This window comes from Centropristis striata, chromosome 6 (assembly GCF_030273125.1).
Source record: "Centropristis striata isolate RG_2023a ecotype Rhode Island chromosome 6, C.striata_1.0, whole genome shotgun sequence".
Classification (NCBI taxonomy): Eukaryota; Metazoa; Chordata; class Actinopteri; order Perciformes; family Serranidae; genus Centropristis; species Centropristis striata.
In genome coordinates, this window is record NC_081522.1 from 10,710,771 (window position 1) to 10,737,379 (window position 26,609).

At 38.1% G+C, this 26,609-nt stretch overlaps 2 protein-coding genes across 3 annotated transcripts in view; both read left to right on the top strand.

Annotated features, from left to right (window-relative positions):
• LOC131973003 (mucin-5AC-like) overlaps nt 1-15,702 on the top strand; it is a 37,732-nt gene extending 22,030 nt beyond the window's left edge. Inside the window, 27 exon segments of the mRNA XM_059334838.1 lie at nt 830-1,245; nt 1,777-2,432; nt 2,898-3,544; nt 3,651-3,781; nt 3,883-3,991; nt 4,079-4,352; nt 4,725-4,806; nt 5,029-5,405; nt 6,378-6,869; nt 6,983-7,203; nt 7,965-8,136; nt 8,260-8,504; nt 8,612-8,795; nt 8,962-9,160; nt 9,253-9,431; nt 9,535-9,604; nt 10,622-10,761; nt 10,845-10,876; nt 10,968-11,136; nt 11,569-11,673; nt 11,789-11,829; nt 12,034-12,153; nt 13,609-13,710; nt 13,812-13,940; nt 14,282-14,321; nt 14,529-14,652; nt 14,977-15,702. Coding sequence (XP_059190821.1) covers nt 830-1,245; nt 1,777-2,432; nt 2,898-3,544; nt 3,651-3,781; nt 3,883-3,991; nt 4,079-4,352; nt 4,725-4,806; nt 5,029-5,405; nt 6,378-6,869; nt 6,983-7,203; nt 7,965-8,136; nt 8,260-8,504; nt 8,612-8,795; nt 8,962-9,160; nt 9,253-9,431; nt 9,535-9,604; nt 10,622-10,761; nt 10,845-10,876; nt 10,968-11,136; nt 11,569-11,673; nt 11,789-11,829; nt 12,034-12,153; nt 13,609-13,710; nt 13,812-13,940; nt 14,282-14,321; nt 14,529-14,652; nt 14,977-15,166 — 5,646 coding nt within the window. The 3' untranslated portion in view covers nt 15,167-15,702.
• Nucleotides 15,703-17,592: 1,890 nt separating this feature from the next.
• gtf2h1 (general transcription factor IIH, polypeptide 1) lies at nt 17,593-26,160 on the top strand. Of its 2 annotated transcripts, XM_059335566.1 has the most exons (15): nt 17,593-17,749; nt 18,215-18,376; nt 19,744-19,936; nt 20,409-20,574; nt 20,685-20,778; nt 21,057-21,206; nt 21,716-21,795; nt 21,910-22,037; nt 22,122-22,209; nt 22,298-22,386; nt 23,184-23,301; nt 23,580-23,670; nt 23,770-23,885; nt 24,439-24,531; nt 24,612-26,160. In XM_059335566.1, exons 2-15 carry the CDS (start codon nt 18,223-18,225, stop codon nt 24,696-24,698), a joined length of 1,647 nt encoding a protein of 548 aa, XP_059191549.1. In that variant the 5' UTR covers nt 17,593-17,749; nt 18,215-18,222; the 3' UTR covers nt 24,699-26,160. The 2 variants fall into 2 exon arrangements, with proteins under 2 accessions (XP_059191549.1, XP_059191550.1); XM_059335567.1 differs by having other exon boundaries at nt 17,593-18,376.
• The last annotated feature ends 449 nt before the right edge of the window (nt 26,161-26,609 follow it).

Sequence of the window (26,609 nt, forward strand, 5' to 3'; positions counted from 1 at the left end):
AACCACTGTCACAGAAAAACCCACCACAATTGCCACAGAAGAGCCAACAGTCACAGAAAAGCCCACCACAACAACCACTGTCACAGAAAAACCCACCACAGCATCCACAGAAAAACCCAGCACCAAAGCTGCCACAACCAAAGAAAAACCCACCACAATTGCCACAGAAGAGCCAACAGTCACAGAAAAACCCACCACAACAACCACTGTCACAGAAAAACCCACCACAGCACCCACAGAAAAACCCACCACAACAACCACTGTCACAGAAAAACCCACCACAGCAACCACAGAAAAGCCAACAGTCACAGAGAAATCAACAACCCCTGAAGTTGTTACGAATATCGTAAGTACAATAGCGAAATCAACAGAAAGCCAGGTCACGGGAGAAAAAACAACAGTTACAGAAAAACCCCAAACAACAACCACTGTAACAGAAAAACCCAGCACCAAAGCTGCTACAACCACAGAAAAACCCATTAAAACAACTGCAGTCACAGAAAAACCCAGCACTGAAGCTGCTACAACCACAGAAAAACCAATTAAAACAACTGCAGTCACAGAAAAAACCAGCACCAAAGCTGCTTCAACCACAGAAAAACCCACCACAATTGCCACAGAAGAGCCAACAGTCACAGAAAAGCCCACCACAACAACCACTGTCACAGAAAAACCCACCACAGCATCCACAGAAAAACCCAGCACCAAAGCTGCTACAACCACAGAAAAGACCATTAAAACAACTGCATTCACAGAAAAAAACCCCACAACAACCACTGTCACAGAAAAACCCACCACTACAGCCACTGTTGACTGCTATGTTTGTAAGTGGTCAGATTGGAAAAACGAGAATTACCCTGATTTTAAAACAGGCGGAGACTATGAAGCCATTGAAAACATTACTGATCCAGATCTGAGTGTTTGCAGAAAACCTCTGGAAATAGAATGTAGAGCATCACAATACAAGGATACATCTTTGAAAGATCTAGGTCAAAAAGTATCATGCAACCCAGAAGTTGGACTTACTTGTCACAACAAAGACCAAGATGCACCTCCTTTGTGCTACGACTATGAAATACGGGTGAAATGTTGCGTTTACGTGTGTAAATCTACAACCACTATTGCACCTACGACTCCAGCAGCAACAACAACAGAAGAACCCACCATAACAACAACGATCACAGAAAAAACCACCACCAAAGCAGCTACAACCACAGAAAAACCCACCACAATTGCCACAGAAGAGCCAACAGTCACAGAAAAACCCACCACAACAACCACTGTCACAGAAAAACCCACCACAGCACCCACAGAAAAACCCACCACAACAACCACTGTCACAGAAAAACCCACCACAATTGCCACAGAAGAGCCAACAGTCACAGAAAAGCCCACCACAACAACCACTGTCACAGAAAAACCCACCACAGCATCCACAGAAAAACCCAGCACCAAAGCTGCTACAACCAAAGAAAAACCCACCACAATTGCCACAGAAGAGCCAACAGTCACAGAAAAACCCACCACAACAACCACTGTCACAGAAAAACCCACCACAGCACCCACAGAAAAACCCACCACAACAACCACTGTCACAGAAAAACCCACCACAGCAACCACAGAAAAGCCAACAGTCACAGAGAAATCAACAACCCCTGAAGTTGTTACGAATATCGTAAGTACAATAGCAAAATCAACAGAAAGCCAGGTCACGGGAGAAAAAACAACAGTTACAGAAAAACCCCAAACAACAACCACTGTAACAGAAAAACCCAGCACCAAAGCTGCTACAACCACAGAAAAACCCATTAAAACAACTGCAGTCACAGAAAAACCCAGCACTGAAGCTGCTACAACCACAGAAAAACCAATTAAAACAACTGCAGTCACAGAAAAAACCAGCACCAAAGCTGCTTCAACCACAGAAAAACCCACCACAATTGCCACAGAAGAGCCAACAGTCACAGAAAAGCCCACCACAACAACCACTGTCACAGAAAAACCCACCACAGCATCCACAGAAAAACCCAGCACCAAAGCTGCTACAACCACAGAAAAGACCATTAAAACAACTGCATTCACAGAAAAACCCCCCACAACAACCACTGTCACAGAAAAACCCACCACTACAGCCACTGTTGACTGCTATGTTTGTAAGTGGTCAGATTGGAAAAACGAGAATTACCCTGATTTTAAAACAGGCGGAGACTATGAAGCCATTGAAAACATTACTGATCCAGATCTGAGTGTTTGCAGAAAACCTCTGGAAATAGAATGTAGAGCATCACAATACAAGGATACATCTTTGAAAGATCTAGGTCAAAAAGTATCATGCAACCCAGAAGTTGGACTTACTTGTCACAACAAAGACCAAGATGCACCTCCTTTGTGCTACGACTATGAAATACGAGTGAAATGTTGCGTTTACGTGTGTAAATCTACAACCACTATTGCACCTACGACTCCAGCAGCAACAACAACAGAAGAACCCACCATAACAACAACGATCACAGAAAAAACCACCACCAAAGCAGCTACAACCACAGAAAAACCCACCACAATTGCCACAGAAGAGCCAACAGTCACAGAAAAACCCACCACAACAACCACTGTCACAGAAAAACCCACCACAGCACCCACAGAAAAACCCACCACAACAACCACTGTCACAGAAAAACCCACCACAGCAACCACAGAAAAGCCAACAGTCACAGAGAAATCAACAACCCCTGAAGTTGTTACGAATATCGTAAGTACAATAGCGAAATCAACAGAAAGCCAGGTCACGGGAGAAAAAACAACAGTTACAGAAAAACCCCAAACAACAACCACTGTAACAGAAAAACCCAGCACCAAAGCTGCTACAACCACAGAAAAACCCATTAAAACAACTGCAGTCACAGAAAAACCCAGCACTGAAGCTGCTACAACCACAGAAAAACCAATTAAAACAACTGCAGTCACAGAAAAAACCAGCACCAAAGCTGCTTCAACCACAGAAAAACCCACCACAATTGCCACAGAAGAGCCAACAGTCACAGAAAAGCCCACCACAACAACCACTGTCACAGAAAAACCCACCACAGCATCCACAGAAAAACCCAGCACCAAAGCTGCTACAACCACAGAAAAGACCATTAAAACAACTGCATTCACAGAAAACCCCCCCACAACAACCACTGTCACAGAAAAACCTACCACTACAGCCACTGTTGACTGCTATGTTTGTAAGTGGTCAGATTGGAAAAACGAGAATTACCCTGATTTTAAAACAGGCGGAGACTATGAAGCCATTGAAAACATTACTGATCCAGATCTGAGTGTTTGCAGAAAACCTCTGGAAATAGAATGTAGAGCATCACAATACAAGGATACATCTTTGAAAGATCTAGGTCAAAAAGTATCATGCAACCCAGAAGTTGGACTTACTTGTCACAACAAAGACCAAGATGCACCTCCTTTGTGCTACGACTATGAAATACGGGTGAAATGTTGCGTTTACGTGTGTAAATCTACAACCACTATTGCACCTACGACTCCAGCAGCAACAACAACAGAAGAACCCACCATAACAACAACAATCACAGAAAAAACCACCACCAAAGCAGCTACAACCACAGAAAAACCCACCACAACAACCACTGTCACAGAAAAACCCACCACAGCACCCACAGGAAAACCCACCACAACAACCACTGTCACAGAAAAACCCACCACAGCACCCACAGAAAAGCCAACAGTCACAGAGAAATCAACAACCCCTGAAGTTGTTACGAATATCGTAAGTACAATAGCGAAATCAACAGAAAGCCAGGTCACGGGAGAAAAAACAACAGTTACAGAAAAACCCCAAACAACAACCACTGTAACAGAAAAACCCAGCACCAAAGCTGCTACAACCACAGAAAAACCCATTAAAACAACTGCAGTCACAGAAAAACCCAGCACTGAAGCTGCTACAACCACAGAAAAAACAATTAAAACAACTGCAGTCACAGAAAAAACCAGCACCAAAGCTGCTTCAACCACAGAAAAACCCACCACAATTGCCACAGAAGAGCCAACAGTCACAGAAAAGCCCACCACAACAACCACTGTCACAGAAAAACCCACCACAGCATCCACAGAAAAACCCAGCACCAAAGCTGCTACAACCACAGAAAAGACCATTAAAACAACTGCATTCACAGAAAAACCCCCCACAACAACCACTGTCACAGAAAAACCCACCACTACAGCCACTGTTGACTGCTATGTTTGTAAGTGGTCAGATTGGAAAAACGAGAATTACCCTGATTTTAAAACAGGCGGAGACTATGAAGCCATTGTAAACATTACTGATCCAGATCTGAGTGTTTGCAGAAAACCTCTGGAAATAGAATGTAGAGCATCACAATACAAGGATACATCTTTGAAAGATCTAGGTCAAAAAGTATCATGCAACCCAGAAGTTGGACTTACTTGTCACAACAAAGACCAAGATGCACCTCCTTTGTGCTACGACTATGAAATACGGGTGAAATGTTGCGTTTACGTGTGTAAATCTACAACCACTATTGCACCTACGACTCCAGCAGCAACAACAACAGAAGAACCCACCATAACAACAACGATCACAGAAAAAACCACCACCAAAGCAGCTACAACCACAGAAAAACCCACCACAATTGCCACAGAAGAGCCAACAGTCACAGAAAAACCCACCACAACAACCACTGTCACAGAAAAACCCACCACAGCACCCACAGGAAAACCCACCACAACAACCACTGTCACAGAAAAACCCACCACAATTGCCACAGAAGAGCCAACAGTCACAGAAAAACCCACCACAACAACCACTGTCACAGAAAAACCCACCACAGCACCCACAGAAAAGCCAACAGTCACAGAGAAATCAACAACCCCTGAAGTTGTTACGAATATCGTAAGTACAATAGCGAAATCAACAGAAAGCCAGGTCACGGGAGAAAAAACAACAGTTACAGAAAAACCCCAAACAACAACCACTGTAACAGAAAAACCCAGCACCAAAGCTGCTACAACCACAGAAAAACCCATTAAAACAACTGCAGTCACAGAAAAACCCAGCACTGAAGCTGCTACAACCACAGAAAAACCAATTAAAACAACTGCAGTCACAGAAAAAACCAGCACCAAAGCTGCTTCAACCACAGAAAAACCCACCACAATTGCCACAGAAGAGCCAACAGTCACAGAAAAGCCCACCACAACAACCACTGTCACAGAAAAACCCACCACAGCATCCACAGAAAAACCCAGCACCAAAGCTGCTACAACCACAGAAAAGACCATTAAAACAACTGCATTCACAGAAAAACCCCCCACAACAACCACTGTCACAGAAAAACCCACCACTACAGCCACTGTTGACTGCTATGTTTGTAAGTGGTCAGATTGGAAAAACGAGAATTACCCTGATTTTAAAACAGGCGGAGACTATGAAGCCATTGAAAACATTACTGATCCAGATCTGAGTGTTTGCAGAAAACCTCTGGAAATAGAATGTAGAGCATCACAATACAAGGATACATCTTTGAAAGATCTAGGTCAAAAAGTATCATGCAACCCAGAAGTTGGACTTACTTGTCACAACAAAGACCAAGATGCACCTCCTTTGTGCTACGACTATGAAATACGGGTGAAATGTTGCGTTTACGTGTGTAAATCTACAACCACTATTGCACCTACGACTCCAGCAGCAACAACAACAGAAGAACCCACCATAACAACAACTATCACAGAAAAAACCACCACCAAAGCAGCTACAACCACAGAAAAACCCACCACAATTGCCACAGAAGAGCCAACAGTCACAGAAAAACCCACCACAACAACCACTGTCACAGAAAAACCCACCACAGCACCCACAGGAAAACCCACCACAACAACCACTGTCACAGAAAAACCCACCACAGCAACCACAGAAAAACCCAGCACAATTGCCACAGAAGAGCCAACAGTCACAGAAAAACCCACCACAACAACCACTGTCACAGAAAAACCCACCACAGCACCCACAGAAAAACCCACCACAACAACCACTGTCACAGAAAAACCCACCACAGCACCCACAGAAAAACCCACCACAACAACCACTGTCACAGAAAAACCCACCACAGCACCCACAGAAAAACCCACCACAGCAACCACAGAAAAGCCAACAGTCACAGAGAAATCAACAACCCCTGAAGTTGTTACGAATATCGTAAGTACAATAGCGAAATCAACAGAAAGCCAGGTCACGGGAGAAAAAACAACAGTTACAGAAAAACCCCAAACAACAACCACTGTAACAGAAAAACCCAGCACCAAAGCTGCTACAACCACAGAAAAACCCATTAAAACAACTGCAGTCACAGAAAAACCCAGCACTGAAGCTGCTACAACCACAGAAAAACCCATTAAAACAACTGCAGTCACAGAAAAAACCAGCACCAAAGCTGCTTCAACCACAGAAAAACCCACCACAATTGCCACAGAAGAGCCAACAGTCACAGAAAAGCCCACCACAACAACCACTGTCACAGAAAAACCCACCACAGCACCCACAGAAAAACCCACCACAGCATCCACAGAAAAACCCAGCACCAAAGCTGCTACAACCACAGAAAAACCCATTAAAACAACTGCAGTCACAGAAAAACCTACCACTAAAGCTGCAACAACTACAGAAAAACCCACCACAATTGCCACAGAAGAGCCGACAGTCACAGAAAAACCTACTACAACTGCCAAAGTCACGAAAAAACCAACCACAACAGCCACAGAAAAACCCAGTTCCCCAGCAACAACAGGCAGAACAACTTTGTGTTTCTGCAAGTACATGGATCAGATTTTCTCTCCTGGTAAGTAATTGGCTGTTGCCATCTGTTGCTGTTCATATTTTCATCATTACTGACATTTTGGTCATGGTAACAACTGTGCGTACAATAACTATCATGGCTTTATTCTCATATAGGTAGCCTCATGTACAATAAGACTGATGGAGATGGCTGGTGTTTCACTGCATATTGCAATTTGACATGCAATGTTGAGAAGATCGCTAGACAGTGTCACTCTACTACTCCATCGACTCCTACCGGCAACACAATAAGCTCTAGCCCTGGACCTACTAAAAATATTTTCTCAACACCTCCCAGGCCTCCCACTGACTGTTCATATCTCAAACCACCTAGAAAGGTATTTTAATTCAGTTTTATGTGCAAGGAACAGATCATCTCAACAAGTAAAAAATGTCATAATGTATTGACCCCCAAATTAGTCAAAACTAAACTAAGTTTTATCCTAATTGGCTTCTTTTCTAGGCTATCTATTCTGAAAAGGACAGAAACAAGATCACTGATCACTTAGATTAAAGGAGGGAACTTTATTTGTTTACTATACTAATTGGTCTTTTGAGTTGTCAGTAACAACATGAAAGTGCAACAACAGCTGATAACCACACCTTACAAATTTTAGTTCTTCCCTGTAAAAAGCCAACAGCAGAGTAGAAATCTCTTACATCATCACATATCTTTTGCCCAATACAGCATTTGCAGAATATTTGTTTGTTTGGGGTCATCTAAGTCGCGGCTATTCTTCCTGGGGTCTGATCACACACCACATTTACAAAAACACATTCAAACAATAAATTAACAATAGGACAAATACAGACATAAATAGCTATAATAAATACAAAACAAATAATTTAACTTTGTCATTTAAAGGATTAATAAATCCAACATAACAATTATGAAAGAATGTCAACACATTAATGTGATTCATTTTAACATCTGTGCTGTATATTGTATTTCATTGGCATGTTAAATAATTTCTTGTTTCGTGGATTTCATAAATTATAGATGTACTATGTGTTGTAAATGTATGCACCTGGAGAGCTCAAACTTAAAATTTTCTTCACTGGTAATAGATAATTTAAAATGCTTCTTTGTCCTTCACAGGATGGTGAATCCTGGAAGCCAAACAACTGCACCACATCAACATGTGTGGATGGAAAAGTAATAACAGAACATGTGAAATGTAAATCACTGACCAAACCTGTATGTGACAATGGGCACCCACCTACCAGGGTTTATGACGAGGGAGGTTGTTGTTTCCACTATGAATGCAAATGTAAGTTCATGAAAGTCTTTTAAAATTTCACATTCAGACATCTTAACCTAAAAACAATGGATACAAGATATGTAGTTTTGCTTTGATGTAACACTCAATGTGATCCTAATCTAATATTTGCAGGTATTTGCACTGGCTGGGGAGATCCTCATTATGTGACATTTGATGGCCAGTATTACAGCTTCCAGAAAAACTGCACATATGTCCTTGTCAAAGAGATCGTTCCTCGACACAATTTTTCAATTCTCATCAACAACGAAAACTGTGTTCCCTCTCAAGTTGTGACCTGTACGGAATCTTTGATTGTGTACTACAAAGACTATGAAATTATTCTTCGACAGGAGAGAATCCCAAAGACTGAGAACTTGGTAAATTTTATCACAACAAACTGTCTTAACCTATTTAAATTATTTTACTGGAATATATTTAATGATTATTAAAAATATTTCACCTCAACAATGTTGCAATTGTTTAGGTGTCCGTCAATGGCAAGCAGGTAATCCCAACCTACTCTAACGATGACTTCGTCATAACAAGTACAGCAATTGAGCTGCTTTTGAGAATCCCGGAAATTGAAGCAGTCGTGATGTTTAAAGGACTTTTCTTCAGCATTGACTTGCCGTTCTCCCTTTTCCACAACAACACAGAGGGACAGTGTGGTAAGCCAATAATCGATTGGGATTTTGAGTTTTGGCCAATAAGGCTGCTAGTTACATTCATATATGGAAATATATATACAGTGCTGGATTTAATATGAAAGTGCCAATGGATGTAACAAATATGGTAACACCTGCTTTAAAATCTGTTATCATTTACTTTCACAAGGGGTTTGTGACAATGACAAGAAAAATGACTGCAGATTACCAAATGGCAAGATTAATCCCGCATGCTCTCAGATGGGAAAATGGCGTATACCAGATAAGAATAAGCCATATTGTGAAAATCCGCCTCCATCACCATCACCATCACCAACACCTTCAAAACCACCCTGCAGTGCTGACTTTTGTGAAATATTGATGAGCAAGTAAGAATTTACAGAGCATAACACATCAATTCATTCTGAAGTAGTACTCTGATTAACGGCCTACTTTCTTTTGGGGTTTTTTCTCCATTAAGTGTGTTTGAGGAATGCCACAAAGTGATCTCACCAAAACCATTTTATGAGGCCTGTAAATTTGATGTTTGCAAAATGGCAAATACCACTTACGGCTGTTCCAGTATGGAGGCGTACGCCTTAATGTGCGCTGATGCATCCGTGTGCACACCATGGAGGAATGCTACAAACGGAAAGTGTGGTAAGAGGTTTTTGTTTCAGTAAAAACACTTATTTTGTTATTTTGATGAGTTATTCCAGATTACCTTTTTTTAAATATCAAAATCCATTTCCTCTTGTTGCAGAATATACATGTCCCCAAAATAAGGTCTACAAGGCTTGTGGGTCGACTGTGGTATCAACTTGCAATGCAAGGTAATCACTTCATTCTATTATCAATAATAACATAATGTCAGCAGTATGTCATTTAAGTCCATACCCATGCTAGTGACTTTTGTTTGGTGTCACAAGGCAAAAATTCCATAACCATTTCATGTTGTAAATCAAGTGGACTTCTACAAGACCTCTGGGCTATGTTTTTAGGCTTTACCTAATCTAGCCTTTAACAGGAGACTTTGGCAGTCATTTCAGAGAAATAGTTTTCCTGCTGGCTATTTTACTACCCAGTTGTGCAGATGACATGGTGAAGGCCTAATTCAGTGTTTAAAAAAATACTGTAGAAACAGTTGCAAAAACAGCTGCAAACACAGCCTAAACAGAGAAAAAAAGACAAACTTATAAAACGACAAATTTATAAAAAGGAGAATCTAAAAGAAAAGGTGAAAGAAAACTGCCTTCCCAGCTCTAATAACTTCTCCTCTTCTTCTTCTTTTTTTTTTTTTTTTACCATGATTAGTATCTTAGTACAAAACCTGGTTAAATAAAGGTTAAATAAAATAAAAATAAACATGTTAGCAAGCTAACACATGTTAAGCAGCATTAAGTGCAGCTAAGATTGATTAGATTGTAAATCATTTTGCAGATTATTGATCACCAACCAAAGTATTTGACACATTTAAATCTGAATTTGATGATGGCATTAGATGAAAAGTGAAGCGCTTACCAACGTTTTTTTCAATTTATCCTGAGGGGGGCATGAACAACACTGCAATCCACCCAATAGTTTGAGACATTTCACTTAAATCCATAAATGTCAAACACTTGGTGGCACTAGAGGGAAAGTCAGTAGATCACCTAAGTTCACTTATGGAAGGAACAATGGATGTCTTAGTAATATATTTAAACATGGACCAAAGTGGCAACGGCACTGCTAACTCTAGAGTAGCATGGGGGGAATCAATACTTGGTGTTTGCACTGCATTTTACTGATCATTACATTTATTTCTGAAATAATTCTGTATGTTTTCCACTATCAATTGTCTTCATATATAGATACAATGAGAGATTTGCAAAACGATGCCAGAGACCAAATGCCGACCAGGACCAAGCTTGTGATGGCATCATGGAGGGATGTTTCTGTCCAGAAGGGACGACTCAGTTCAGTCCAAAGTCCAACCTCTGTGTTTCCTCCTGTAAGAGCATTTTCTTTTGTCAAGGAAAGGCTAATTCTTTGTGAATGAATGAATGTCCAGCTAAACTTCTTTCTTGATTTAAGGTTGCACTGGACCTGATGGCAAATCTGTGAAGGTTAATGCTACAAAACATGACTAATTTCCATTATTCACAGGGTATCTGTTGTTGTTACAACCTTAACTCTGTTGTTCCATCACTTTAACAGATCGGGGATATCTGGAAGAGTGGCTGTCAGCAGTGTACTTGTGATAATAGCTCTCTGAGTGTTCTGTGTGAGCCTCTCGTATGTACCACTCCACAACCAATCGCTTGCACTAAGGATGGCGAGGTGTTGGTGAACCGCACTGTGGATTGTTGCATGAGACAGTACTGTGGTAAGTGATTCAAAGTACCGCACCTACATGTGTTGACGTCATGCATAATATTTGATATTTTAATAACAGATGATTTAATGGGCACTCCACTGAACAGGCACAAAGAGCTCATATAAAGAGTATATATCTGAAATGATTGGCTAGGAAGCCACTTTGAATATAGTGTAAGACTAAACTGGTGGTGCTGTATATAATCAATCTATAATGAGTATACACTGTCACACTAAAGCCATAAAAATGGCCAAAAAATATCTTAAAAATAAAATTGCTGGTGTTGGATTAATTATTAATACAAATTATTTTATTTATGAAGTTATGTAGCAGTTAATTTAATTTCCCATTTTCCATGATCATTTCAGTGACAGGATCCATCAGTGTTCATTCTATATTATACTCTCCGACCCTTGAAATGTCTTACCTTTCAACCAACAGAATGTGATAGAAGCCGCTGTCCACTGCCACATGACAAGTGCAAAGTGGGATATGAGCTGGAGCGCCACATGCCAAATGACACTTGCTGCCCGACTTACCGATGTGGTGAGTTTTTCACGTAGCTCTCAGTTCCATTTACTTACAGTGTGTGAATGACTTCAAACTCAATTCAGCATAAGCGTTTTGATGTAATCATCTTTGTTGACATTTTTTGTTTTAGTACCCAAAAACGTCTGCGTCTTCAATGATACTGAGTACATGGTAAGAAATATAATGCTGTATATACCTATTAAGTGTCACTAAAATTCTGCAATCTTTAAATCAAGTGCACTATAAATATAATTCTAAGAATAGTACTTAAGTTAACTATAACTCACTATTCTTCTGTATTTTCACCCTGTCGTCAGACCATTGTGATATTTGATTTGCTGGCTTTTATATGACTTAACATTTTATTATTTACAGCCCGGTACAGATTTCTTCAAAAGTCCATGTGAAGGATGCACCTGTACTAAAAATAAGGATCCCAGCAGCATGTTGAACAGCTATCATTGTTATGTAATTGACTGTGCACCCTGTCTGGAGGTATGTTTGCATGTAACTATAAAGAGCGTTTCAGGTTGTATTCATCTGACTTTGAACCCAATACACAATACTTTAACAATCTGACAAGAAGTCTTCTGCAGAGCTGTGTAACAGTTGTTGATGCATAGACTTTGTTATTTATATGCACAATAACAGATTGCCAATGTTAGGAATAGAGCCTTGAAGGCATTAGTGTATCATCACCTGCAACTCAGAATCATTGTGTTTTTTGTTAGCTTAGAATAAGCCCCTATCATCTATATAGCCGGTCTTCTTCAGGGAGGTTCTTTACATGAAACAATAATATGAAGACTATTTTTTTCAGTTTATCACGTCATATGTAGTACCTATTAATGCAAATGTTTTGGTTTTATTTGCTCAAGTTTGAGACATTTGTGTCTGAGGTCCCTGCCTCCATTTGAATTCAGTGAAAGTGAATATAATTGTCCTTTGTTGATGGTCTGTAATGTAGTTTATACAGAGTAACAGGTACACGCTTTAAATTGATTTTATATTTTATATCTTAATTTTCTGTTGAAGAGCTAAAATAAGAGACATATTGTCCAGTTCCACCAAACGTTCTAAACCATCCAAATCTTCTCTTTTGATGAATCCCACTATATCATAGTTTGTTTTTTTTATTACCACAGGTAACACCATATAAGTTAACTTCAAAAAGTGTCTGTGATTTCCCAGAGCGTCAGTACTAGTGTGGCAGGATAATCAAAACCCTGTGTTGCTAAGCATACACATAACACAGTTATAAAACATATAATATTATAATATGTAGTTCAGTTCATGTTCAGTGTTCATGTTCAGTAATCTGAACTTGATAAAATCAGAATCAGAATATCTTTATTGTCATTGGACAAGTGCAACAAAATTGAAGTAGAAGCTCTCAAAACCAATGCAATTTCTACATAAAAACAAAACAAAATAAGTAAGTAGTTAAAAGTAGCTAGATATAAGTTATATAACAAAAATACAAAATATAAATATTGTACAGTCAGGTATAAAATATTGCATTATATGATATATATTTGGGTTTTTCATGATCCTCAAATTAAAATCTTATGTTTCAATGTATGTATGTTTCACAGCTGTAGACTGTAAAAAAAAAAGATTTTTTTTTTCTAAGAGAAGAGCAAAAATAACATATTATAATAACATTGGTGCATCTCAGATATTTTTGAGTACTGACAAAATAAGAACAAATCGTGGATACAAACAAAAATAAGGGGAAATTAGTTTGTATATTGCTTCCTGCATGAGGCCCAGTGTTCTTAAATTAATGTTGCTGTTCTTAAACCGTTGAATAGTTAGAATAGTTAGGTAGCACTTTGGGGTAATTTTTATTTTTGATCCAACTCTCCTGAGGAAAAAATATTAATTATTCTGAAATTTAATTGATTAGAGTTACAGATGATTCTGATGTGGGCATTTTTTTTCAAACAGGGCACTGTGCATGAAGCCATACCTGGACAATGTTGTGGAAGGTGTAAGAATGTAAGCTGTGCTGTGACATACCCAGGCTTGCCTTCACCAATAATCATCAGAGTAAGTACAGTGTAATGGAAACACGAGTCTGTAACTTTAAATTGTGTTATCAGTCAGAATTGTTTAGCTTCAATAATTGACCTCTTCTGCACCTCTGACAGCCGTCTGAGTTTTGGTCACCACCAGAGGACAAGTGTGTCATTTACGGCTGCAAGAAGATCAACAATGATTTCATCACCATTGAAACAAAAATAACATGTCCGGCATTTGATCCAGACAACTGTGTCCCTGTGAGTATAATCCAGTCCTGAAACAAGCATGCATTATTATTTCTGCCAGCTTTAATCTATCTATATATATATATAGACCTCTTATATAGTTTTTTTCAGTTCTTATAGAAGGCAAATACAGGCACTACAAGCCAAATATAGATATCTCTTAATGGGTTGAAACAATAAATACCATGAGGTATTGATTGTTGTTAAAGAAAAACAAGAAGCATTAATAGACCAAATTTGCTGAAATTCACAAATATATAGTGAGGAAGAGATAGCTTTATATTACATTATATGACTTTATATCTGTCAGTGTCTAACTGCTTATTTTACAATCCATATTATCTATTTTACAGGGAACTGAACAAACGGATAAGAACGGCTGTTGCAAATCTTGTAAGTATGAGTTTATAAAATACATTTAAATTACACACTTTAATAATCTGTTGCCTTGGGTCTACAGTGGTAAAACAAAATTGGGGATAATGACTGTTTTCATTATACAGGCTTAAACTCCACATATTAGATGCTTTATTTTGCCACTGAAATGATAATGTGTGTTTTTGCAACAAGATAAAACAGATGTTTTCATGTCCTTTACAGGCACTCCTCGTACAGACTGTGAAATGATCAGGAACACCACCTTCCTGAAGACGGAGAACTGCACGTCAGTGGTGCAAGTGGAACTCACAGCCTGTGCAGGATCCTGTGGTGCCTCTTCATCAATGTGAGATTCATGACAAAGCATCTCAGAGATATACAGTCGCCCATAAAGTTGGGATAATTTTGTTTTCAGACACAAACATCTGTTAATTCTTGTTTAATTTTCATTGTGATATGTTTGGAAGAGACTGATAAATAAAGTATTGAGAATATATACACCTAATCTGCCAAGAATAAATCACATTACAATCATTTCATGGAAAGAGGTTTATGATCGACCGTGTAGTTACTAATTCATTATTAAAAAAAACAACTGTTTAGTTATAAGATAAGTGATGTTTTTTATTGATCAGCAGGTGACTGACATTAATTCTATCTCTACTTGCAGGTACTCTGCGGAGAACAACCGTTTGATGCATTCATGCTCATGTTGTCGAGAAATGGCCACCAGTGAAAAGAAGGTCGAGATGCTCTGCGAGGATGGCAGCAAGAAATTCCACTCCTACATTTCAGTTGATAAGTGTGGTTGCGAAGTTGCTGAATGTGTAGACCATCAAAAGGACAAGAAGAAAAGATAATCGAAAACCTTTGTCAGACAACTTTGAAAATTAAGCTTGATTAAGGAAAATCTCATTCAAATGCGATTATAAGCTATAATAACCCCTCTCCAAAAACTATTAGAGAGTCAAGACTCAATATGTGAAGAAATATTGTTATTGTTGTCATTATTGTCAGGGAGGCCAGTCCACTTAGTGCCCTGTGACGACAGCACATGTTTTGTCCTGGTGTCTTTTTTAGTTTTTTAAGAGCTTGATTCAAACTTTTTTGGTTTTAGAGGGTTTTTTTCTTACTTTTACTGTACATTTCTTAGGAGATACAAGACACAAGAATGGTTTTCAGATATTACACTAACAATATATTTAAATGATTGTTGACCATTGTTTAAACAGCACCATCAACATGAACGATCTCACAACCCACTGACCATATAAATAAAAGAGCTGAAAGAATATATCCATCATCAAACATCTGATGTGTCTTCCATGCAATTTTTTTATGTGGATTTGTGTTTGCATGATGTATCATTGGTAACAAGGATTCTTTTTCTTTCAAATAAAAATATTTTTCCTTTGCCTATGACAGTGCGTCATTATTTATCATTTTATATGTGTTATTTCATAAATTGTTAAATGCATATACTTTTTATGTATATTTTATTATTATTATTCTATTTTATTTTTTGATATGTAGACATACAGATTACAGTTACAAACACATACATTCAGTGAGAGTTTAATTATAATATATATTTTTTCACATATTACTACTGGATTAGTGGCGCAAATATTTGCAATTTATTGCAAACATCTTGCAATTTATTAAATCACAATAAAACATTTAACACTGCAGCCCAGGGGAGACTTGTGCAGTTAAACACTTTGACTAATTCATAATCACACCCTGGTCTGGTATTATAGATACACATCTGATTGAAAATATGGACAAAAACCAAAATGTCACGTTTACTGCTTTGGCAGCACCAGCACAGGGTGGAGTAACAGAAGTCAGTTTGAATAAGAGAAAGTTCTTTGGTTTCTTCCATGAGTCAGTGAGAAGATCTGAACAGGAAATAATCTGTAAACCTGACATTTTATGAGTTTGTGAACTGTCTCTGTAATATAGTAAGCATTAGAAATAAGTCAGACAGCCTGGAATCAGTTCATAATTTTTTGTTGCATTATTCAACTCCATTGGAAGCAAAAAAGAGGTTGAGCGCATTTTACACGCTTTTCATTGCATGAAAATAATATTATGATCAGAGGGCTAGTGTCTTTCAAGTGGCACCGTTTTCATTCACTCTGTTTCAGGTGTAGTTTTTGTGAAGGTTCAAAGCACCTCTAAATATTACTTTGTATACATGGGTCCATACATACAAGCACGTACTGCCTTAAATAAATCAAAACATGTGTCATCTTGAATCACATCAAAGATACAGCCATCTAGAGAGACATGACAAACTCATAACAAAAAAAAGAGTTAGTTACATAGCTGCGATTGCAGCCAGGTCTATAAAAATAGTTGCATTATGACCCAAACCTGGCATATAAAGGGTTAAAATAATTTAAAAATCAATTAGTGTTTGATACAAGTGTGAAAAAATCTGAACTGAGGGACATAGATACAAAGTCAATGTGCATTAATATTACAGTTGAAATGTTTATATTAATAAAGATTAATGTAGCTATTTGCATAAATTAACCTGAGTTATATTGCAAAAAAATTTGGTAAAATATGCTATTTTAATAAAGTTTGAAGGGGTCATCAGATGTGGAAAAATCATTCAAATATTTACTTAAATTAAAGTACAAAAGCATTCAAACATTGAAATAAAATTAAATACAATTTTGATTCCTTCAAGTGTTTGCATGATGTATTGCTGGTAAGGAGAAGAATCACTTTCTTTCAAATAAAAATATTTTTCTTTTGCCTATGACAGTGCGTCATTATTATTATTATTATTATTATTATTATTATTATTATTATTATTATGTATAATTGTATATGTATTATTTCATATAGTGTTGAATGCATATTATTTGTAGTATTTGATATGTAGGCATACAGAATACAGTTACAAACACATACATTAATTCAGAGTTAAGTCATGTATATTATGCTGTTGTATTATAATTATTAATACGTAAATGCGTACCAAAGCTGGAAAACGACTTTATTATCTCAATCTGCTTGAGAATTTTTCCTGAAGACCAATAAAATCATATTTTATCAATCCATAATTATAAATGGTGATTTTGTTTTTTGCTAATATGTTGTATAATGTATCTAAACCTGCGTAGGAACCATAGACTGTATATAAATGGTAGGAACACTAAATATGTATAATATACATGTACAATAAAGTTTTATCGGGCTCTGACAGGAACTACATTTTTTTATCGCGGTATGCAGCCGGAACGTTTCAAGTGTAACACCCCGCCTGGCAGTCATGTCGGCGCTGAAGTCAGGACGCTCTCTGTTAGAGTAGTCAAAATATCAGTTTAAGAAACTCATTCAGTTATTATTATACCCGAGATACATTATTGTAAGATTATGTTTTAAAGGAAAGCGAGGTATCCGTCACATTATCGATTTATTTTGAGGTAAAGTAAGTTTATTGACGACTTCTCCGTCAGGCTTTCTCTTCTTGATTGTTAACGTTAGCTAACGTTACGCTGGTAAGCTAAGTTAATATGATAAAACCGTCAACACAGCAGTGGCTGTCTGGCGTTTATGTATCGTTACCTAGCAGAGAGTAAGCATGTTGTAGGAAGCGTGGCATTTATTCAGGACGTTGTAGTGAAATCAGCGGAAATAGTTCATGCTTGCATCTCATAAAAAGTGCTTAATATCCAAATCTTGATACTCCCTTTATTCTTACTAACGTTAATGTCACTAACGATGGTTCTGTAACTGCAGGTGAAGTAACGACTCGTAGCGTTACATACGTGTATGAAGTAACATCGTTGCCTACAGAATGCCCTGATTATCATTTTATCTTTATTTCTGGACATGATATGATTGTTATGATAGTCAATGAGACTTTATATGCTTTCTTGGTTTCTCAGTTCAAGCCATGGCCTCTCTATCAGAAGAGGTGCTGCTGGTGGTGAAAAAGGTCCGCCAGAGGAAGCAGGATGGCACACTTTATCTAATGGCTGAACGCATAGCCTGGGGTCCGGAGGGCAAAGACCGCTTCTCAGTCAGCCACTTGTATGCAGATATCCGCTGTGAGTACTTGACACCACGCCCGCCGATAGGGGGGGACAAACGGGTCTGCTGTCCCGTGCCCAGGGTGGGGGGGGGGGGGGCAGAACTGGGCCCTCATTAAATTATGGAATGATTAAAAAAATAGAATGAAATAGGCCTATTTGTGGAAAAAATATGTAATATTTATTTGAGTTAAAAGCTTTTTATTTGTTTTCTTCCTAATTGTCCTTGAACTAGTGGTCAATAACCCCCACCCCCCACCATAGACTGTATAAAATAGCCCCCAACACAAAAATGGTTTGGCCACTGATCAAACTTCGATGTTGCCGTTTGATTTGAAGTTCGCTCAAAATGTCCGGTCAACACAAGTCCGGTGCTCAGAAACGGAAAGAAAAGAGAAGAAGAAAATGGAGGCCTTAATGATTTTATGAACAAATATTTTTTTTAAAAGGTGGTGACGGTTAAGCTGGGACTAGTAAAGTGAACGTAGAGCAAGGTAAGAAACAGCGCAGCCAATGTTTACAGCCTTGTAACGTAACCTAACAAGCTCGCTCTAATGTTAACGTCCATTAGCTTGTAAGAAAGCCTGACACAACACGTTATCTTTGACAGAAACAGTTGAGTTTGGTAGCTCCGTCAGAGAGGATGAGACCGAGAGGGGAGAGATCCAGCAGCTGTCAGGTGACAGAGAGAGTGATGCGGGAGGGTCCCGCTGCCCCGGAGAGGAGGGACAGGCTACCGGTGGGAGAGGGAGAGAGAGAGAGAGTCATTTATAGTTTATTTATTTAGTCAGTTATTTTCCTGCTCGTGTCAGAATTCCAATACATATGAAGAGTGTATTTAGCAACAGCGTATGTGTAGTTTGTTAATCTTAACCATTATTGCCAATGCCTGTCACTTGTCTTTTGCAGAGAGAGATGTGAGGAGAGGAAAGGAGAGGAGAGGAAGAGCAGAGGAGAGGAACAGGAGAGAATGTTTTTGCTTGCAATGTTTTATTAAATTAATATTTAATTTATTTTTAAGAATAAAATAGATACATGAAGCTAATTGCACAAATAGGCTATCTGCAAAAAAGCTTTTTGTAAATCAGGGATATTATACTTGAAAGATGGGAATTAGCCCCTTATTTCAAAATATACATTCATAATCTGCAGGGTAAATAGCTGCACATTTAGTCATGGCTTATAAAGAAAGAGGAGAGGAGAGGAACAGCAAGAGAAAAGGAGAGATCTGGGCGCGGGGGGGCCCATCTAAGATAATCTCGTCCTGGGCCCAGGCAAGACTGTCAGCTGGCCTGCTTGACACCATCCAGTAACACGCAGTGATAAAATAGTCATGCGTTACGCGAGGACGTTCTCAAGCTCTATTTTATGTGTTTTCTGTGCAGGTCAAAAGATCAGCCCAGATGGTAAAGCCAAAATCCAGCTGCAGCTGGTGCTTCACACCGGCGAGAGTACCACATTCCACTTTTCCAATGAGAGTAGCGCGCTCAAGGACAGAGATGCTGCCAAAGAGCTGCTGCAGCAGCTGCTGCCCAAGTTTAAAAAGAAAGCCAACAAAGAACTGGAGGAGAAAAACAGGTGAGACTCAGCTGATACATATGGTAATATTCTGTGTTTTATTATTGTCATTAAATTACGTTTAAATACCAAAACCAGCAATGAATTAAACCTTCTAACAGCTATTGTCCGTGTAACCAAAGACCTCCATTCTGACCAGAAAAAAGACACAAATGAGCCACACTGTGGCACTGGGTTTTTAGTTATTTTTAAGGAAATCCATACAATGTTCTGCGGCTTCTACTACAAAGTAGGATTGTGGTTTAGTGATGTAGCTTCAGGGTTAACCCTGGGTTTTTAGTGTTAGGATGGTGGTTTATATCTTATCTGGGATGTAACTAAAGCTGCATCAATTCCAATAAAAGCACAAACTATTGACTAACCAGTTCTCTTGGAAGATGGCATGGCTTGTCTTTCCCAGGCACAATTGAGGTTGCAGCTGAAGGAATAATGCTAAAATAGTTATTTTCACTTTTTTCCTTTTTTCTTGTAGGATGCTTCAAGAAGATCCAGTGCTTTTCCAGTTGTATAAAGATCTCGTGGTGAGCCAGGTGATCAGCGCAGATGAATTCTGGGCCAACCGGTTAGGAGACATAAACAGCGCGGACTCTGCTGTATCCAACAACAAACAGGAAGTCGGTATATCTGGAGCCTTTCTGGTGAGTACGTCAAGTCTGGCACAACTAGACCTTCCATTGATAATTGATTGAAGGATTGACTACGCCAGCATTAACAACATCATTTTTAACATGGTTTTTGTGCATTACAGGCAGACATTAGGCCTCAGACAGACGGCTGCAATGGCTTGAGATATAATCTGACAGCTGACATAATTGAATCCATCTTCAGAACATACCCTGCAGGTAAATGATTACATCTCAGCTTTGGAGTTATCTCATCACTTGCAACACTAACGATAGAACAGTGAAAGGCTGTCCAGATTTCGTGACAAACAGCGATTTACTAATAAACACTTGCAGCCAGAGAGGAACAATTGCTTTGTGAAATCAGCTGGTAAATCGTTAGATAGACAGTGTAGTGCATTCCCTTCTGACCAATGTAAAATGTACGGTTAGTTTTCCTCGACACCGCAACTAGATTCGACTAAATATATCTTAATTAACTTGCATTGTACTTGCAGTGAAGCAGAAGTATAGTGAAAATGTGCCTCATAACCTGACGGAGAAGGAGTTCTGGACCCGCTTTTTCCAGTCCCATTATTTCCACAGAGACCGCATCAACACAGGAACACAGGACATCTTCTCAGAGTGTGCCAAGCAGGATGAAAAAGGTAGGAGTTTAAAAGTGTTTTCAGGTGCAAATCTAACCAATGAATGCTAGGATTTTCTCGCAATTAAGGCGGTACCTTTAAACCAACCTTTGGAAAAAGTTTTTTACATTGAGGTTTTAGAATAAAGGTTTGAATGTTTGTTGCCATATTTAAAAAGCTTTTAAAAATCCTCAAATATAATTCTCAAGATGAATAAAGTTATTAATCTGATTAAATGAGTGATGGCATCTTGATGGAGTGACAAGCCAATGCAGATACATAACATGATCCTTTTTTTTTTTTAGTTAAATATTTTGCTATAACAGTTCTAGAACTGAGATAGATTTTTTTTATTGTGTTTAAACAACATATTTGTCTACCATTTAAATATTAATTTTGAATTGAAATATCATTTACCTTTAAAATTTTCAGTACAACCCTACTAGCAATGTCTGTATATGTATTTTTTCAACCTTTAATTAGTTATTGAGGGGAAAAAACTTGCTAAGCCACAAATCTGATTCATGCAGGGTTAAAGTCCATGGTGGTTCAGGGAGTGAAGAACCCTTTGGTCGACCTCCTGTCGTTGGAGGATAAAACATTAGACGAGGTGAGATTTAATGATTAAACAATTTCTGCCACATCCTACTGCTCAAGGATTTTTGCTTGTATAGTTTTCCTTTTCCTCCTTTGATCTCAAGACTTGGTGTTTTCTGTGACACAGGGTTATGGAGTTGGCACAACATTGCCATCAACTTCGAACAGGACGGTGAAGGACAGCAGCAACTCTGCCATTATAAAGCGGTTCAACCATCACAGTGCCATGGTGCTGGCAGCAGGCTCACGCAAAGGGTAATAAAAGAAATACTTACTTAAAAAAAAAAAATCACGTCTCAGTATAGTCAATTTTTTGCTAACTGTGTCATATTTTTAAAGGGAGGCTCCGGCTGACCAAGCGAGTGAGACGAGCAGTACAGATGGAAACTCGAGGGATTCTGACTTCTTCCAGCCTCCTGTAAAGAAGGTACGATGGCTCCACAACTTTAACAGAGTTTTTCCAAAATATGGTTATTATTTGTTAACAGACTACATTTCTTTTTCTCTTGACAAAGGTTAAATTACAAGAAGCAATAGAATATGAAGATTTGCAAAGGGAAAACCGACCAAAAACAGTTGCGTTAAACCTCAAGAAGTCTGACAGGTACGGTTTGTCCACATTTTATTTTTATTTTTTTTGTATCAAAAGTTATTATTGTGAAGCCTAACTTTTAAAGATAGCAAAATGTAGTATTGCCATGCCTGTTTTCCATATAAACAAATATGATGTCAAAAGGACAAAAGAAGGACACAGGTTAAAAAAAAAATTGAAACTCTTAATATAAATATTGATTTGAAGAAACATTTTTGTTCCATACAGGGTAACTTAACTGAATAATTGATTACTACTTTTGTAGGTTAATATTTTAATCTAACACCGAAATCACACATTAATAGGCAGGTGATTTGAAACTGCTTATATTTATTGGCAAACTGTCACAAAACTCAGTTTTGGATATTCATTTTATAACACTTCTAATAGAGAAATTTGCCACCTCCAAATATTTTTACTTTATAATTGACCTTTAAAGGAAATAAAACTTTTGTTATCAAGTTTCTCACTTGAAAACGTTGAAGGTTTCAGTCACCAGAAATCTACTGTGCAGAATTTGGGAAGTGACTCTTTACTTCCTCTGCACAGTGTTTTCAAACTGTTTTGAAATAGTGAAAAGGGCCGATTTGTTCCTTACACTTTTGTTGAAAATTTCTGTCAGTGCATCAAAACATCAAAATGTCACTTCAGCATAACAAGTAAATGTACAAAATCTTCAGTAGAGGGAAAAGGAAGCTCTTCTTTTGTTGCCCTCACTGTGTGCTTTCAAACAGGCATTGTATTCTATGTTGAATGTATGGTGACATGTTCGAATATAATGTTTCTCACTCCCTCTATTTATTTATAAGGTATGCTCATGGTCCTGTGCCGCTTCAGTCCCAACACTATTCAACAAGCCAGGATATCATCAACTCTGTCAGCTACATCCAGCATGAGATGGCCAATTACAAACCCAACCTCACTCAGGTCAGACACTATGTGCAACCCTGATTGCAGAAAAGCTGTGACGTTGTCTAAAATGTCAATTAAACAGAATGCAATGATTTGATAACCCTTTGTGACATATAGTCAATTGGATTATATTTATTTTATATATTTGACACAGCACCCCAAATCGTTTGGCAACCTAAGCTGGTACAAGTGACTTGAGAAATAATCCAGACTTTCAGTTTGCCTGAAAAGTCAGGAATATAAATGGTTAAAACTATCATTTAAAGTGTTTAATACAGTAATGATCTTTGCAGGTGCTGTCCAGCACAGCAGCTAGCTCTGCCATTTCAGCACTTTCTCCAGGTGGCGTCCTCATGCAGGCAGCAACACAGCAAGCCATTAATCGTAAGTGTGTTGTACATTATAATTACTTGCTGTCAGTGGGAGCCTGTAGCACATCTGTATTTATTTTGTCTTTTCGTCTTTACTTGTTTGTTTTTCCAGAGATGGTACCTACTGATATTCAGGGAGAGCTGAAACATCTTTATGTAGCTGCTGGGGAGTTGCTGAGACACTTCTGGTCCTGTTTTCCTGTAAACACACCGTTTTTGGAGGAGAAGGTGACGAGTTATTATAAGTGTATTGAAGGAAGGTCACTGTATTATCTTGTTTTCTGTCTTTTTCACCCATGACTGACATCAAAAAAAGGATTTGCACTGTTGATTCTCATAAATATAGAATAGGAAGAAAACATGTATAATAAAAATATTTAAAAAATACATAGTATGAATGTGCAATACATGTGTATTTAAATCAAAGCGCTGTTTGAGTTTTTGCAGGATTATGCAAACGTTGACAGTATAAAGTAATTGTACATACAAATACATTTTGTTTAATTTCTGCAGAGTTTAAAATAATACAAACAACACTCTTGACTTTTTCATGTTTTGTTGTTTTATAACACTGGATTAAAGTAGCTGTAGAACATTGTGTTTTACATATGCTTGTTTTTTAAATTAATTTATAGGTTAAAAAAAAATCACTTGGACATCAACATATTTTTCTTCTTGTTCCTAAATGCATCCAGTTAGAAACCTAACTGACTTTCCATTAATATGTGTCAGTATTTTTTCCTTTATATTAGTTCTCATCATCTCATACTTTATCATATAGGTGATAAAAATGAAGTCAAACCTCGAGAGATTTCAGATGACCAAGCTTCGTCCTTTTCAGGAGAAGATTCAGCGTCAGTACTTGAGTACAAATGTAAGTCTCTGAGCTGCTAATGATAATATAATGGCTTATCCCACGTGGCACCTGTATTAAATGTCTTTATGTGTTCACAGCTCACGGGGCATTTGGAGGAGATGCTGCAGACAGCTTATAGCAAGTTCCACGTCTGGCAAACCCGCCGCATGATGAGAAAAACCTGAGGTCTGCTGGTTTGTCAAAGAGAGGACAAGGAAGATATTACAGTGTATGGACAATGACCTGAGAAGGTTCTCCAGAGTGCTGTGAAGAGACCACAGATCACAGCCTGATGGGACCCACAGGGGCTTAATGAGGACATAAATGGACGCTGCTCCATCCTCAACTGTTCAACAGAGACTAACTGCAACTCAGTTACAAATAACTGTAATTAGTTTCTTTATATTTTGTTTGTTTTTTTCTCAATGGTTGAGATTGTTGCCAGTAATGGTTTAACAGGACTTTTAAAATGGAGTTATATGACCAAATTTGAAAATGGAAAATCAGAAAGGCACTCAGGACAACAGGCTGATGTGTGAAATGCAAGCAGAGTACTGCCAACATGCGTTTCATCGGTGCACGGTGTAGAGAGCGAGCGAAAGAGAGAGAGAGAGAGATCTTGGACACCCTGCTGAGGGGTGAATTTGTGGAACAAAGTTCCAGTAAATCTGAAACAAAAGGTGAAGTGAATATAGCAATACTGTAAAGACATTTCACATTCGAGTGTGTGTGTGTGTGTGTGTGTGTGTGTGTGTGTGTGTGTGTGTGTGTGTGTGTGTGTGTGTGTGTGTGTGTGTGTGTGTGTGTGTGTGTGTGTGTGTGTGTGTGTGTGTGTGTGTGTGTGTGTGTGTGTGTGTGTGTGTGTGTGTGTGTGTGTGTGTGTGTGTGTGTGTGTGTGTGTGTGTGTGTCTCTCAAATCACACTGTCACTGGTTTGTAATGTCTGCACCTTCTGTCTGCACTGAAGACAAAAATATCACTGAATTAAAGTGAGCTTTTTGTTCATAGCACTGTCTATTGAAACTGCAGTTTGAATCAACGGTATCTCATTTTTTTATGCAGAAACGACTGTTTTTCTGTCGTGGTACTTTATAAGCTACAACATACCTGTAGATGTTGCCTCTTTAAATGCACATCTTTAACAGCTTTGCTTTGGTGTATATGGACTTATATATGGCAGTGGTGGAATGTAATTAAGTACATTTACTCAAGTCTATGACTCAAGTACTGTACTTAAGTGCAATTTTAAGTTATCTGTACTTGAGTAATTTTATGTAACTTTATACTTCTACTCTACTACATTTCGAGGCAAACATTGTACTTTTTACTCCACCGCATTAAACTTTGGTTGCTTTTCAGGTCAAGATTTAACATAAAGAACATGAAACATTTGGAGCGGTTAGACTTTTAATTAACCCTCATAACAGTATATATAAAACGCTGCTTACATAAATGCATCACTAAAAATAATCTAATAGATTTAGAATATAGCTATATAACAATCTGCGTGTGGCCATTCTCCACAATAAGTACTTTTACTTTTGACACTTTTAGTACATGTTGATACTGGTTGTTTTGTACTTTTACTTAAGTGTTGAATACAGGACTTTTACTAGTAGTGAAGTCATTTTGCAGTGTGGAATTAGTACTTTTACTTCTTTCTTTTTTTGGAAACTAAAGCAACATGGTGCAATACAAGACAATACACCAACAAAACGCCATCAGGGGGTTTCAACAACACAGAGGCAAGCTTTCATACAAAGACATTGTAAAGTGTACATAAATTCAAAGTTTTTATAGCTTTCATGTTGGTTGATTTCTTAATAGACTTAATATACTGTTTGGTTTTATTTTCAAAGACAGAGAGGTTTTTGTTTAACGTAACGACATTTATGTATATGCCATTTGGCTAACTGTATTATATATGAGATTGATGATATAGTATTGTTTTTCTTTTGCAAAAGGAAAGTCGGTGAAACCAAACAGTATATGTTCAAAGCACAGGAACAAATGAGGTTCAATCGAAAAAGACATCAGGTTACAAATATCTTCCCGTGATTTAGTTGAGAAAGGGCAAGACCAAAATAAATGAAAATC

What these genes read in the sequence shown, in the direction of transcription:
- gtf2h1 (XM_059335567.1), top strand. Translation starts at nt 18,223, where the DNA reads ATGGCCTCTCTATCAGAAGAGGTGCTGCTGGTGGTGAAAAAGGTCCGC. An exon ending in TGCCAAGCAGGATGAAAAAG is followed by an intron (nt 21,207 to 21,715) that starts GTAGGAGTTTAA and finishes TGATTCATGCAG; the next exon opens with GGTTAAAGTCCATGGTGGTT. An exon ending in GTCAGTACTTGAGTACAAAT is followed by an intron (nt 24,532 to 24,611) that starts GTAAGTCTCTGA and finishes ATGTGTTCACAG; the next exon opens with CTCACGGGGCATTTGGAGGA.